This window comes from Nematolebias whitei, chromosome 13 (assembly GCF_014905685.2).
Source record: "Nematolebias whitei isolate Nwh7 chromosome 13, NemWhi1, whole genome shotgun sequence".
NCBI lineage: Eukaryota > Metazoa > Chordata > Actinopteri > Cyprinodontiformes > Rivulidae > Nematolebias > Nematolebias whitei.
This window is the reverse complement of record NC_056510.1, coordinates 23,643,569-23,659,922: the sequence shown is the minus strand read 5'-3', so window position 1 is coordinate 23,659,922 and position 16,354 is coordinate 23,643,569. Positions and strand designations below refer to the sequence as shown.

At 40.0% G+C, this 16,354-nt stretch overlaps 1 protein-coding gene and 1 long non-coding RNA gene across 2 annotated transcripts in view; both read left to right on the top strand.

The window, feature by feature from the left end:
• The window catches only part of LOC119418875 (CD48 antigen-like), a 15,810-nt gene extending 8,472 nt beyond the window's left edge, over positions 1-7,338 (top strand). Inside the window, exons 2-3 of the mRNA XM_037686168.1 lie at positions 1,519-1,803; positions 7,040-7,338. Coding sequence (XP_037542096.1) covers positions 1,519-1,803; positions 7,040-7,338 — 584 coding nt within the window. The remainder of the gene's footprint in view (positions 1-1,518; positions 1,804-7,039) is intronic.
• A 230-nt stretch (positions 7,339-7,568) lies between these two features.
• Positions 7,569-8,530, top strand: LOC119419177. The gene is made up of 3 exons (XR_005187242.1): positions 7,569-7,640; positions 7,973-8,035; positions 8,445-8,530. It is a non-coding gene; the product is annotated as an uncharacterized LOC119419177 (long non-coding RNA).
• The last annotated feature ends 7,824 nt before the right edge of the window (positions 8,531-16,354 follow it).

Below are 16,354 nucleotides of genomic sequence, written 5' to 3'. Positions count from 1 at the left end.
GGGGGATCATGGTGTTGAAGGCGGATGTGAAGTCCACAAAGAGCATACGGACGTAAGAGTTTTTCTGCTCCAGGTGGTTGAGTGCAGTGTGGACCACAGAGGAGATTGCATCCTCTGTTGATCGGTTCTCATTTATCATGCGATTAATTGATTTATCGTTTATCGAGACAGGCCCAGAGGACTTAAAAAAAATAGATTGTGTCCGGGACGAACTCTGACACTGACTGCATACCAGGATCGTCTTTGCCATGTAAAGCACATTTTGTATTTGTAGTTTTTATTGTCTGAATTAATATGCAAACATCATGATGGTCTGGTTCCTACGTTGGTGGTTTTCAACGTAAACATTTTTTAGATGCGAGTCATTTTTAAATGTTGAGAAACTGACAGGATGTCTTTGAACAATGAAATGCATTTGTAAAAAAACAACAACTGGCTTTCTGCATATGTGGTCCTCAGTGACAGCTTTGTTGAACTTTTGAGTCACCGCGGTCTTACTGAAATGTTCCTACTGAAAGGGCCTCGACCTATTTCAAAAACCTACTCACTGAGCTGTGCTTGGTGACTTCCATTGTGGTTAAAAATGTCATAAATAATAACTAAATATTAAACAAGAGTGCTAACATTTATTGCTTTTTGTTATGAAAACTACAGCAGAACGGAATGATCTTGGATTGTGTAATCTCATTTAGTTTTGCTATCGTTGCTACAGATTTGTGAAGATTATATGATGGAAAAAAAGAGTGCTGTATTCCAAAATAATGTAGTAAAAACAAAAAAGCATTGTTTTTGTTTTAGCCTTATCTGTGTTAAAGATCTCAGCAATAACTGTGTTTGTCAAGATAATAATAGTTAATATTAACTTTTTTATTATTTTCTGTTGGGTTGTTTTAAGTCTCCAGATGCATACTTTGGTCTTCTTCACTGGATGGATACAACTCTGTCCTTTTATTAAGACAGTTTTATGTTTTGATGGTCTTTTATTAGAGAAAAATGAAACGATGACATCAAATGAATTGGCCTCTTTATTCTTTTTTCTTTTGACAACACTTTCTTCCAACGCAGTGACCTATAACTTTCCCAGTGTTTCTGTAGTTCTAGTTTTTGAACAGTTAATCTTTTTCTGGCGTTGTTAGATCCTGTCTCAGTGTAGGTCTGCCTCCTGTCAACACAACTCTTCCTGCCATTTTTAAAACCAACATATCTTTTTCCTGAAATCTCAAAAGTCTGATGGTCAATGCAATAATTACAAGTTTGCACCATTACTCTTGATAAGTTTAACGAGGAATGTCAAGAAAGGGATTTGTCTCTTATTTCTGTACTCCATTAAAGGAACACAACAGGTTATAGTTTACATTCAAGGTTGAATTTCACAGCATAGATTGAACACGTTTTTTTACCAGTAAGTTTGATCCTGATAAAGGCAGTTTGCACGTTGTGCACATCAGAGACCTTGAACTGGAGTTGTTGTTTTGCCTCGCATGTTTTTTAACTTTTCTATTTTGTGTCCAATTGCAGGAGAAACTACAAAATATGCTCTCCTGGGGAAGAAAGTTCACTTGAGTACAAACATCCAACCTTTTCCAGATGAAATTCTGTGGAAGCATAATGGGAACAAAGTGATAGAGTTTAATGGCAACAAGGAAGATGTATATGGTTCCTATAAAGGCAGAGTCACCCTCGACTGGATTTCTGCTGATCTGAACATTAGTGATGTCAGATTTGAAGACAGTGGAGCATACGAGTTGGAATTATTCATTAACCAAAAAATGCATTACATCAATTATAATCTGCAAGTCATTGGTAAGTTCTTATTTTTACTTTTTTCCCCCAACAATCTGCATTAATACCTTCATTCTTTAGATTGAGGGCAATAGGTAAAAATTGTTACTCCAACTGCTGATATAATAATATTTGATCGTTTTTTTAATTTTTTTATTACACTTTTACCTTTTGTTTTGTTTTTTTGAATGTCCAGAGGACCAGATTTAACTTTTTTTTAGATTTTTCTACCTGGATTATTGAGCATGCATCAGGAGACTTTTACCTTTTGTTGTTCAAACATGATAAATAAACAGTTTACAGCCCAAAGTGTTACAAGAGATGTTGAATAGAGTTTGTCAGGAGACATTTGAGGCTATGAAACTAATTATTAAAGTTATCTCAGCTTATCACTAAGATTTCTGACAACCCAAAAATAGTTTGTTTTATAGATTCAACACAAAAAATAAATACTGTAGGTGAAGACGGTTAACACAAAACAGAGATTTTGTGTTCCAGAGCAAAATATTAACTGGTCCAATTAATTAATTAAATAATTAAGATAAATAATGACAAAATATTTTATTTTAGGCTGTAAGTCAGTGCACAAAAACTTCAATAAAAAGCCATTTTAATGAATTCAGGCCGTGACTCCTGTGTCAGTGAACAGAAGTCAAATCATAATAAAGTTTATAGAAATATGTTGCTGCTTTTTGATCCAGTACTTAAGTAAACACTCTGAATTGTTCCAAAACAAGTTTTATTTGAGATACCGTGGTACTAGTACTTAAGCACGTAGTACCAACTGAGCGTTTGTAGTCTTTTGTGTTTTTAGTCAGATGTATGACTTTATTTTTATAAATCAAGAGAATGGGGCAAAATGTAAAACTTGACTTCAGAGCATCTGTAAATCTATTAGAACTTTAGCTTCACCCATCAATTTTATCTGATTTAAAATTATTAATACAGGAAAGAAATATTCGGTCCGGTCTGTTTTCTTAAGATTTTTTTTTTTTTTTTTTTTTTTGGCAACACCTTTAGGAATCAGAATTATTATTATTGTTGAAACAAATTCAGTTTATTATGCTAACTCACAACAAGTTATCTAAGGGCACTATACAAAAACGGTTATCTATCCATTATCTTTATCCGCTTCTTCCTTTTCGGGTCACAGGGCTTTATTCACGTGTTGGGTCCAGAACTCGGTGGTCCTAAAGTTTATCCATCCCCATCTTTATCATTTTCAGAACTTTGTCTATCTGGAGTTGTTGAATCATGTAAATGCATCTGGATTTGCCCATCCCTGCCAACTTCATTACTTTTGGGAAGTAACCATGTCTTTATAAACTCTTCTCGCCATGGTTCGATGATGGGGCCCAAGTGCAACAATATTAACTCCTGTAACTATACATCTGCTACAAAAAGCACAAGGAAATGTCTACTAATACTGTTGTTACTGTTGTCCAGGATACAACCTAATCCTGGACCTCTTGCACATTACAACACACCAGAAGATTTTAAAAACATTTCAGGACTACACTTCTTGCACATTAATGCACGTAGCCTCCTTTTTAAAATTGACATGTTGAGGATTTTGTTCTGTTCAACTGGTGCTGATTTAATTGCTATCTCTGAAACCTGGTTTTATACCTGGATTATTGAGCATGGACATATTTAATACCTACTGTTCTGATCGTCAAAGTAAGGGAGGTGGGGTTACAATTTGTATCAGATCAAGCCTGGCTTCTCACCTGATGTCTGCTAAAACACTCTCAAATCAGTTTGAAATCCTGACAATAAACATTCATTTGCATGGAGGCCAGACTTTTATCTGTTGTGGGCTGTTACCACCCCCACCCCCCAGCAACATCTGAGGCCCTATCATCTTTAATGGACTTCCTAACAAATTTACATTTCAATGAAATTGTTCTTGCTTGAGACTTCAACCTAGACTGGAAGTCTCCAGTGTCTGAAGAATTAGAAAATGTAGTTTGTCACTCAATCTCACTCAAATCATTGACACCCGGTAGTACCCACCCAAACAAAAAATGCCTTGAAAGATCGTTTATTTGAGACCTCTTTTTAACAAATATGCCTCATAAATTTCCTGGGTTGGGTGTTTTTGCTGGTGACATGAGCGATCACTGCGTTGTTGATGTCATCAGAGACACTAAACTGCCACACACCAAGCCCAGACTAATTAAAAAAAGGGACATAAAATGTTTCAGTGAACAGGCCTTTCTTGGGGATGTGTTTCTTTTTGACTGGCAACATATTTTCCAAACTGATGATGTGAACACTGCTTGGAACTACTTTCAGAACAGTTTCATCTACTTTGTAAATAAACATGCCCATTTTTGCCAGTTCATAAGAAAAAAATGAGGGAGATCCGCTTTGGACAACAGCCAGACATTCTGGCTCAGACACTGATTGGTTGCATTTTCGACAGCTGCAGAATCATTGTACAGCTTCCATCAAAGTTGCAAAACGTAAGTACTTCTTATCTCAGACCGCCAATGATTTAAATGACCCTAAAAGATTATGGAAAACCATCAAATCACTTTCCGACAGCTGTAGTGGACTAGGCCTACGTCGAAACTAAGTCTAAGGTCAAAACTCTTGACCTTTAGAACCTTGTGGGACAGGAACTGTCATTTCATGTATTTGAATACATAAATACAGGTTCACCCATCCTGAGACTTTCTTTCTTGAAGATTCAAGTGAAAAGAACACTCTCTTTTTATTATCATTACTATCTTACAAATGTTGATAATCAAAGTGTCTTAGTTCAAACCATTTTAGATGTTGCAGTGAACTAATCAATTTTATTAACTGAGTAATGATTTTTATTCTCATGTTAAAAGCTGTTGCAGAGTAATTATGCATTTTTCTGATTTCTGCTTTTGAATGAGCAAGTGTGTGCGTTTACAAGGTTACAGTCAAACGAAAAACAAGTTGTTATGTTAAAACTGTCATGTTTTAGAATCCTCTCAGACGTAAATAGAGATGTTTTGCACCTGTTTCTTAAACACGCCACAACAAAACCCTCTCGGTCTGTGAGAACATTTCTGAGCTGTCCCATAACAATTCTCGCTGTCTCTAACCTCTTACGTCACAAAACCCACCCCGTCTGGTCGTTTCTGACCAATGAAAAATCCCAAAAAGTGAACCGGGAAAGAGTCTTTAAAATGTCAGTACTTCCTGGTCTACACGGACTCACAGACTCACGGAGTTACAGACTCAGAGAGTTGGAGAGTTGTCGGAGTTCTAAGAGTTCTGAGAGCGTAGAGTTCGGTGAGAGTCTACTCAAGTTCTGCTGAGTTCTGATGGAGTGCTGTTGGAGTTCCTGACATGACAACAAAGCTCTCCCGAGTTCCATGGGATTATAACATTTTCCACTGAGGTGAATATGTGTCGAACAGAGCCTCGCCATTACTTCGGACGAGTAACAGCATCCTACTGAGACGCTGAAAGGGTGCGTTAAACGGAATCTCACCTGAGACATCTCCAGGTAAAGGAGCCGATTTCATCACCTAAGTGTACTGTAAGGAAAAGCTGAAGAAAGCCGGAGAGTGTCGATTCTGGTGAACACTTAATTTCCCTCACATACCATCTTAACTCCCTCTAAACTTCTTTTCATCTTTAACTTTCTATCAAGTAGAAATTCTCCCAGATATTTAGAAATGTCTGTGTAAAATGCTCACCCACATTCATGTGGGCAAAAGATCATAGTTGTACAGTTTTCATAAATGTCTTTGGTGCAGCAACGGAAAAATCATGGCCGTATGATTTTTCTTGATTGATTGCTTATATTGTTATTTTCATAATTTGCCAAATTAATGTAAATGTTTGATGTTAAATTTGATTCTGTAAATAAATGACCGCATTCATTTTGATGGGTCAAATATAAATGACGTCTCACTTTGCATTTCCTTAAATTCAATGCACGTTTTATTCAGTCCAGAAAAATGAGGAACCCGCGTTAAATGATGAATATATCCCAGCATCTGTTCATCTACACAGCTCTTATTCATCTGATTTGCCACCACAACTACTTATTAACGCTGTTCCTGTGTCAAATAAGCATGAAATTCTAAACTGTTTCAAATAGATATTTCATTGCTGCTAGTTCCTTGTTTTCCCGAGTTACTAAAGGAAAACCAGCTACTTCTCCTTTAAGCCAATCATCTACAAATCAAATCTCTCCTCTTCAGTAAATCACATCTTTTCATTTTCACTGTTTTCTGTTAGTGAGGTTAACAAATTGTTAAAAGGTCTAGACCCTAGAAAATCTGCAGGCTCTGATGACCTTCCTCCTTATTTCTTAAGGATGACTGCACACATCATTGCAGAACCAGTGTCTCACACCTTTAATCTGTCCATAACCCAAAATACCATTTAAAACGCCAGGAAAACAGGTTTTCTTCTACCTTTGCTGAAGGGAGGAGACCCCACCATACTGAACAAATATTGATCGATCTCTAAACTCTGTATTCTTGATAAGGTTTTAGAACAATTGATAAACTCCCAAGTTAAGATGTATTTGGATTCTTTGAACATCTTACCTCCCCATCAATCATATTTCAGAAAACAACACGGCAAAATACCAAAGTTCATGCTCATTAATCTAGGTATAAATCCAACAATGCTCAGTCAGGTCATCTGGACGGTTTCTTTTGTTGCTGAGACATTTTGTCCTTCACCCGAAGGATTTCTTTAGTCTGAGGGGCCCACCAAATCAAACTGAATCCCACAAACGGCTCACTCCCAGAATGGAAAAAACAGTTTACTGGTGATAATATGGCTTCCAGGGTCCGCCCTCTCCCCGTCAACTCCTCTAAAGGCAGCCATGCCAAAGTGGTTCAAAACACCAAAGTTCATGCTCATTAATCCAGGTATATCCTGCAATGTTCAGTCAGGTCATCTGGATGGTTACTTTTGTTGCTGAGACGTTTCGTCCTTCATCCAAAGAGCTTCATCAACATGAGCTTGCTGAAGATTAATGAGTCTCTTGCACAGTGATAGCTGGATATGGGCACCAGTGGCCCCCGAGACCCGAAAAGGAAGAAGCAGGTAAAGATGATGGATGGATGGATAGTGGTTAAAGTTGTGTTTTTCATGTAAATGTTTTTTGGTCATATGTCCTGTTTTTGAGAAGCTCTTTGTTATTATGGAATTGTATTGTTGAACAGCTGCGGCAGATGATCTCCATAAAACTAGAAATTAATTTCTTGTTTTGTTTTTGCATTCATATATTTGGCTTTATGTATTTACTCAGACAAAGTAACCAGACCCAGCATCTCCTGTGAGAGGATCCCAGCAAATGGCTCAAGTGAGTCAGGATACCAGGCCACTCTGACATGCTCTGCAGAATCCAAACAGTCTCAGTCCTTGTTGAAGTTTAACTGGGGCCCAAATGGAAATATGCAGCTCGGTCCAAAGTTGGTAATACCTCTTGGGAATGAACATGACGCTCAAGTGTACGACTGCACTGTGAGCAACCCGCTCAGTAAAGAATCTGAAACATTCACTGCCAAGGAGTGCTATCCTGGTAAGACTTTGACACTTTGTGTTTAAAACTCAGATAAGGGATGAGTGGATGGTCTGTTGCATTTTACACAGCCAGTAATAATGAAACTAATTATCTGTGTAAAGGTAGTATAAAAAATAACTTAACCTTTGATTTTCAAATTACGTATTTAAAGTATGTTAATACATTTAAAGTAATTGCATGTTTCGGTGATGTGTTTGGTGCTAAAATATTAAAAAATTTTGTTTCTTCCCAGCAAACGGCTTATTACCACTGATTGTTGCCGCTGGTGTCTTAATACCGATTGTGCTCGTGCTCGTGGTTGTGTTCGTTGTGCTCTATAAAAAAGGTACAGTCACAAAATATTTATTTTACCTAAATAATAGATAAAATTATAAATAAAATGTATCCATCAGGATCTGACCCATCTGATCCAGACAAAATAAATTCACCAAAGTACTTAAGTTCTAAAAGCTAAAAGCTGTGAACAACTTCTAAGAAAATATTTTTTTTGTTATTTAAAGGTTAATTTGGGGGTGGGGGTGAGGGGGGGGGGCATTGTACCCCACAAAGCTATTTATGTGCAATAACAATCAATAAACTTGCTTTTATTGAGTTTCAGCTTCATTAACGAAATGAAACCAAATTATTTTGTTGTTTTGTTGATTTTGTTTATTTCAGGCTGTTTCAAATGTAAGAAGACAAATGATTTCGAAAAACAGCAAGGTTCTGTAATCAAAACAGGTATGTTGTTGTATTTCTTCTGTTTTAGTTGCAAATAACAAACTTTTACCTCTGTAGAATAATGATCAATAACAAATTTATTGCTTTTATTTGTTTTGAAACCTTTTTTTAGAGTGAGAAAACATACAGCCTGTGAACAGCCTTTAAAAGTGTCACAGCAGTTTAATGCAGCATATTTAAAATGGACATATTGAAGCAGCGTCTCCTGCAACAATCATTTAGTAACTGATCCATAATTAAATTTATGTGGCTGTTTGATTTTAACTAAATGATCAGTAAAAAGAAATATAGACCGTTTGTCTGCTCTGTTTCTACATTATGCACCACTGATTTTTCAGTCAAATTTATGAAAATCCTCTGTGATTATTTAGTTCTAACAAATTTCTCTGTGTATTTCATGATGTTTCAGATATTGAAAAGGGCGATGAGGAAAGTCAGACTCTCTTGGGCCGACAGCCCACCCTGCTTTCAAACCAGCCACTAAGCCATTTAGTCCAAAGCAATAAAGACTCTGCTCTCACTCAGAATGGTAAAAAACAAATTGTTGCACACTTTGATATTTTTTAAACGACTTACTTTTAGTATCAAATGTGTTTCTGAGCTACAACAGTGACAAAACCTGAGTTTGAAAAGAGTTCATTTTCTTGTTTTGTTTTATTGAGATACTGCGGTTTTTGATAAGACGGTCTTTAGGTAAATGACTGCAAGATAGAGGAGTATAAAATGTTTGTACAGAAATTTGAAATTTACATGAGAGCAAAAATACATGCATTTATAAATAAATCACATTTGAAGATGCAACAAAATGGTTCACAAATCTGCAGGTTTTTTAAGTTCTAAAAATGTTAAGACTGGTCCTCTGGACATTCAAAAAATAAAACAAAGCAAAAAAAATAAAATAAAATTAGAAATGTTTCATTTTTCATCTGAAAGACTTCTTCAGTCTGAGGTGCTGTATTCAGATCAGTCTTATAAACTGAGGACCAGACTTAACTTTTTTTAGATTTTTCTACCTGGATTATTGAGCTTGTATCAGGATATTTTTTTTAAGTTCTTTTAACTAGTTTTAAAAGTACAGGTCCTTCTCAAAAAATTAGGATATTGTGATAAAGGTCATTATTTTCCATAATGTAATGATAAAAATGAAACTTTCATATATTTCATATTCATTGCACACCAACTGAAATAGTTCAGGTCTTTAATTGTTTTAATACTGATGATTATGGCATACAGCTCATGAAAACCCAAAATGCCTGTCCCAAAAAATTAGCATATCATGAAAAGGTTCTCTAAACATGCTATTAACCTAACCATCTGAATCAACGACGTAACTCTAAACACCTGCAAACGATTCCTGAGGCTTTTAAAAACTCCCAGCCTTGTTCATTACTCAAAACCGCCATCATGGGTAAGACTGCCGACCTGACTGCTGTCCAGAAGGCCATCATTGACACCCTCAAGCAAGAGGGTAAGACACAGAAAGAAATTGCTGAACCAATAGGCTGTTCCCAGAGTGCTGTATCAAGGCACCTCAGTGGGAAGTCTGTGGGAAGGGAAAAGTGTGGCAGAAAACGCTGCACAACGAGAAGAGGTGACCGGACCCTGAGGAGGATTGTGGAGAAGGGCCGATTCCAGACCTTGGGGGACCTGCGGAAGCAGTGGACTGAGTCTGGAGTAGAAACATCCAGAGCCACCGTGCACAGGCGTGTGCAGGAAATGGGCTACAGGTGCCGCATTCCCCAGGTCAAGCCACTTTTGAACCAGAAACAGCGGCAGAAGCGCCTGACCTGGGCTACAGAGAAGCAGCACTGGACTGTTGCTCAGTGGTCCAAAGTACTTTTTTCGGATGAAAGCAAATTTTGCATGTCATTCGGAAATCAAGGTGCCAGAGTCCGGAGGAAGACTGGGGAGAAGGAAATGCCAGAAGTCCAGTGTGAAGCACCCACAGTCAATGATGGTCTGGGGTGCCATGTCAGCTGCTGGTGTTGGTCCACTGTGTTTTATCAAGCGCAGGGTCAATGCAGCTATCTATCAGGAGATTTTGGAGCACTTCATGCTTCCATCTGCTGAAAAGCTTTATGGAGATGAAGATTTCATTTTTCAGCACGACCTGGCACCTGCTCACAGTGCCAAAACCACTGGTAAATGGTTTACTGACCATGGTATTACTGTGCTCAATTGGCCTGCCAACTCTCCTGACCTGAACCCCATAGAGAACCTGTGGGATATTGTGAAGACAAAGTTGAGAGACACAAGAACCAACACTCTGGATGAGCTTAAGGCCGCTATCGAAGCATCCTGGGCCTCCATAACACCTCAGCAGGGCCACAGGCTGATTGCCTCCATGCCACGCCGCATTGAAGCAGTCATTCATGCAAAAGGATTCCTGACCAAGTATTGAGTGCATAACTGAACATGATTATTTGAAGGTTGGCGTTTTTTTTAATTAAAAACACTTGTCTTTCATTGGTGGGATGAAATATGCTAATTTTTTGGGACAGGCATTTTGGGTTTTCATGAGCTGTATGCCATAATCATCAGTATTAAAACAATTAAAGACCTGAAATGTTTCAGTTGGTGTGCAATGAATCTGAAATATATGAAAGTTTCATTTTTATCATTACATTATGGAAAATAATGACCTTTATCACAATATGCTATTTTTTTTAGAAGGACCTGTAGTTATGTAATTTCAACTTTTTTTTTTTTTACAAAACAAAATAAGATCGCAAAAAAAAAAAGTTACAACTCCACTGGTACTTGTAATGGTAAATTAACTTTGCTGGTTGGGACATTTTACAGATCCGTTTATAAAGGAGCCGAAGCAGATCATTCGCAAGTGTTTATCTGCAGGTGAGCTTCTCATTAGATAAGTTTCTGCACCAGTACCATTAAATGGTAAAACTGGTAAATGGACTGTACTTTTTTAGTGCTTTTCTTGCCATCCATGCTTCTCAGAGTGCTTTGCAGCACAATCTTCTCATTTACCAATCCACACATATTCAAACAACACTCTACTACACCTCTACAAAGCTACTTTGAGTAAGTCCTTCTATTCCATTCTAACACTTCATCCATCCATTATTTTTATCCACTTCTGCCTTTTCGGGTCGTGGGGGTCACTGGTACCCATGTCCAGCCATCACTGCGAGAGGCGAGGGACACCTTGGACAGATCTCCAGTCCATCACAGGGACACACATAGAGACAAACGAACCAAACAACCATTCACTCTCTCACTCACACCTAGGGACAATTTAGAGTTACCAATTAGCCTAATATGCATGTTTTTGGTCTGTGGGAGGAAACTGCAGTACCCAGAGAAAACCCATGCATGCACAGAGAGAACATGCAAACTCCACCCAGGAAGGTCCCAGGTCAGGATTTGACCTGGCAACCTTCTAACTGAGAGGCAGCAGCTCCACAAACTGAGCCATCGTGCTCTATTTCATTAAACTGCCACAATTTCATTCAAATAGTTTTTGATATTTTACAGTTTATTCTTTACTGTTTATGTTCAGAGAACAAAAGCCAGGACCTGAACAATTCATCCTCTTCTCCTGCACCTGCAAAACCTGCTCGATCACAGGATCTTTCTACAGATGACCAAACTCAAGCTGATGTAAACGAGCATGAAAACACTTGTAAAGGAAGCTCTGAGCCTAATCCTGCAGACTCTGTGAAAACTGGTAATGCTGCATTTGATAAACAAGGTAAGTAAACACAGTTGGATTTTATTTTTTTTACAGATTTTAAATGTATGCTGTTTCAACTAGATTTCCAATTAATTTAAGATATTTGTCATAAAGTATATTTAAATGTGCAACGTGGCACTTGAATAGATTATTCACACAACAACGGACGTGTTTTTTTGTAACATTGTGGGACATAACTCTTCAGCTTTTTGACCATTTCGTCAAACAAGTAACGGTTGTGTGGACAGTCCCACATAACTATGACAGGACAGTATTAGGCTAGTTAATCAGTATTATTTACCTTTTGGTGAGAAATGTGTTTTTGTGTCACAATAATGGCAACATCTCCTCTGGTTCTCGTTCAAGATGGCTGCCTCTGCTCTCCCACCCCCTGTTGTCCTCTTCCTCTTGCTTTTTCACTTTGTGTGTCTTGGAGCTCCTGGTATACACCTCCCAAATGATAAAAAAAACACTGTTATGGATCTGGTGAGCTGGACTTTAAACACAATCAACAAAATCTTTTCAACAAAACCACAGGGTCCTGGAGAACCCTGGTGTCAAGCTGAGACTCACGCTGCGGGGTACATCAGAGATCTGGCAGCTGATGTGTCTTTCAGTTCTGTCTCAGGAGGATGCCAAAGACGTTTATATATTTGGATGATAGCAGGGTTTCTGCTCTTTGGCATTGGCAAGTCTCTGTTTGATCAACTTTTGAAAAAGAAATCGGCTGCAGTTTCGGCCATGACAAAGCTTCAGAGTCTGTGTGAAGGTTTAGTTCGTGCCACGAGGACTCAAAATCAGCTGATTTATGAATTAAACCATAAGATGGAGGCAAAGTATGAGAATCGCAGGCCACCTGCGGCTTGTAGGACTCGCCAGCATGTTGGGATCGACCTTGAAGAAGGCTCATAGCATGGATCAGTAGAGTGGAATGCCCATAAATCTGGCCATTTTGGATCGGGAAAGTTTCAGCCGTACTCAAGGCTAACAAGTAAAAACAGTTTGCCTGAAGAAAATCAACAGTTATGGCTTATCTGAATCTGACTCCCCCGTTTTGCCTTGGATGCGAGCCGACTATCAAATTTCTCCTGGGACATGGGTAACTAGCGAAAAAAAACTTAATCTGTTAATCTTAATCCAAGAGCTTGGAGATAGTGAGAAATGTGGCTCGTGACAGCGGGAGAGCCAAGATCGTACCCCGGCACCTGCAGTTAAGTCCGTGGAGCCGAGGGGCTCAGCATGCTGCTGGGAGAAATGGCCATTGCTCAGGGAGGAGTTTTGCCCGGCATTCAGGCTGTCCTGCTGCCCAAGAGTACCAAGAGGTCTGCTGGGTCTGGGTGGACGGATCGGCATCTGCAGCCAGTTTCTTCAGCTCTGCTGTGGGACGGACTGCTTCCTGCCCACAGCCATCGGAGTCAGAGATTCTTTATTGTCATTCACACCTCATGTGGTACATGTGGTGGAGCGAAATTATGTACACAGGGTCCCAGTTACATCCAACAATAAAATGTAAAAGAAAAACAATGGTAACATCTAAGATTTGAACTAAGATAAACATAAACTAAATATACACTAAGCACTAATAGCATAAAAACATTACGTCGAACATCAGCACAAACATGAACATGAGTCTGTGAGCAGATGAGCACGCATGAACACATCAACATTGAAACAGATCAGCAGCAACATTGAAACAGATCAGTAGCAACATGATGTGATTTTTTTCACAGTGAATATTCTGGTTAGAGATTCATGAGTCTAACAGCCTCAGGGTAGAAGCTGTTCCTCAGTCTAGTGGTTCTACACTTAATGCTCCTCAACCTCCCTCCTGAGGGGAGTGGGGCAAAAAGTGTGTGTGCTGGGTGAATGGTGACCCTCTTCCTGCATCTGGAGGTGTAGATGTCTGTGATGGTGGGAAGACTGACTCCAACAGTCTTCTGTGCAGCCTTCACTGCTCTCTGCAAGTCTTTTCTTTCTGCAGCTGTGCAGCCTCCATGCCACACGTTGATGCTGGAGCACAGGATGCTCTCCACTGCACACCTGTAGGAGGTGGTGAGGACTGAGATTCCCAGACCAGCTCGTCTCAGCCGTCTGAGGAAGTAGAGTCTCTGATGAGCTTTCTTGATCAGGCTGGTAGTGTTGTTGCTCCAGCTGAGGTTGTCATTCATGTTTACACCCAAGTACTTGTAGCTGGAGACAATTTCCACAGCATATCCTCTTATGTTTAGGGGGGTGTAGGTGTGTTTGTTGCTTCTGAAGTCCACAATCATCTCCTTTGTCTTCTTCACATTGATGTGAAGGTTATTCTCTTTGCACCAGCTCTCCAGGTGTTCCACCTCTTGCCTGTAGCTGGACTCATCATTGTTTGGGATGCATCCCACCACCGCTGTATCATCTGCAAATTTTACAATGTGACAGCCTGGATGGGTAGCTGCACAATTATATGTGAGCAGAGTAAACAGGAGGGGGCTCAATACACATCCCTGAGGAGAGCCAATGCTGAGGGTTATGGTGGAGGAGGAGAAGTTGTGGATCCTCACAAACTGCAGTCTGTTGGTTAAGAAGTCTAGGACCCAGTTGCAAATGGAGGGGCTTAGTCCTAGTGTGAATAGTTTGTCCATCAGGGTTTGGGGGATCATGGTGTTGAAGGCGGATGTGAAGTCCACAAAGAGCATATGGACGTAAGAGTTTTTCTGCTCCAGGTGGTTGAGCGCAGTGTGGAGCACAGAGGAGATGGCATCCTCTGTTGATCGGTTCTCACGGTATGCATACTGATGAGGGTCCTCGTTGATGTTGATGGTTGTTTTGATGTGAGTCATGATTAGTTTTTCGAAGCATTTAGCAACTATCGGGGTGAGGGCCACTGGCCGATAGTCATTCAGACCAGTCACTGTAGAGCTTTTTGGGACTGGGATAATGGTGGCAGTTTTCAGGCAGGTGGGAACTGTCTCCAGGGTAAGTGAGGTGTTAGATCAGCATCTATAACAACGCAAATGAAACCAGGATGATGAGCTACAACAACAATTCATTTCCCTTTGGGGCAAAAAAAGTATTTTGGAATTTAATTGAATTGAATTTAGAACTTATATGCAGGCTTATCAGAACTGCCAGCTGAACAACAAGATCAGGACTGTGGCCTATCTGAAAGTGCTCATGGACAAATCTCAACAACTTGATGTCAAATGCATATGTAACCATGTTTATAAATGTGCTTGCTGGTAGAGTTTTTTGATGTCTCAAATCATGTCCTGATAGGACAAGATGTGGAGATCTTTTTTTTGTAATATCACTATCCATCCTCATGGCTTTCCTAACTTTTTTTATCGAAAAGTATTTTGATAAAGAATAAGGGGCCACACTATTATAGCAGCAGCAACATGCACTACACCCATCTTTCAGATGACTGTATGAACATAATTTCACTGTATCCCGGTACAATGATAATAAAGTTTATTCTGATTCTGAACATTTAAAATTGAATCAAACCGATAGAAAAAACAAGCCTTTTCCATCCATCCATCCATTTTCTTCCGCTTATCTGGGGTCGAGTCGCAGGGGTAGCAGCCTAAGTAGGGAGGTCCTAGACTTCCCTTTCCCCAGCCACTTGAGCCAGCTCGTCCGGGAGAATCCCAAGGAATTCCCAGGCCAGCCAAAAAACATAGTTCCTCCTGCGTGTCCAGGGTCTTCCTCTGGGTCTCCTCCCGGTGGGACATGTCCAAAACACTTCACCAGGGAGGCGTCCAGGAGGCATCCTAACCAGAGGCCTGAGCCACCTCAACTGGCTCCTCTCGACGTGGAGAAGCAGCAGCTCTACTCTGAGTCTCTCCCGGATGACCGAGCTTTTCACCCTATCTCCCAGAGAGAGCCCAGACACCCTGCTGAGAAAACTCATTTCAGCCGCTTGTATCTGTGATCTCATTCTTTCTGTCACAATCCAAAGCTCAAGACCATAGATGAGGGTAGGAACATAGATCAACTGGTAAATTGAGAGCTTCGTCTTTTGACTCAGCTCTCTCTTCACCGCGGCAGACCGGTACAGTGCCCGCTTTACTGCAGATGCTGCACCTATCCGCCAACCGATCTCTTGCTCCATTTTTCCCTCATTCGTGAACCAGATCCCAAGATACTTAAATTCCTCCACTTGGGGCAGGACCTCCTCCCCGACCCGGAGAAGGCACTCTACCCTTTTTCAGCTTAAGGCCATGACCTCGGATTTGGAGGCACTGATCCTTATCCCGGTCGCTTCACGCTCTGCTGCGAACCTGCTCCAGCGAAAGCTGTAGGTCATGACCTTGCTGAGGGTGTAGAACTGGTCCAGTGTTCCACGACAGGGTGAAAACCACACTGTTCTTCCTGAATTCGAGGTTCGACTATCTGATGGACCCTCCTCTCCAGAATCCCTGAAAAGACCTTACCAGAGAGGCTTAAGAGCGTGATCCTCCTGTAGTTGGAATTACAAGCCTTTATATGTGGGGATTTAGAAGCCTGTTGCATTTCCCTTCCTGCCTCCAAATTGAGAGAGTAAACTCCAAAATATTCTTGCAGTCGATGTGTGGAAAAAGTCTAACTGATCAGTTTGTCCTACTGTTACTTTTTCAAAGCAACTGGATATTTTCCTGCCAGGA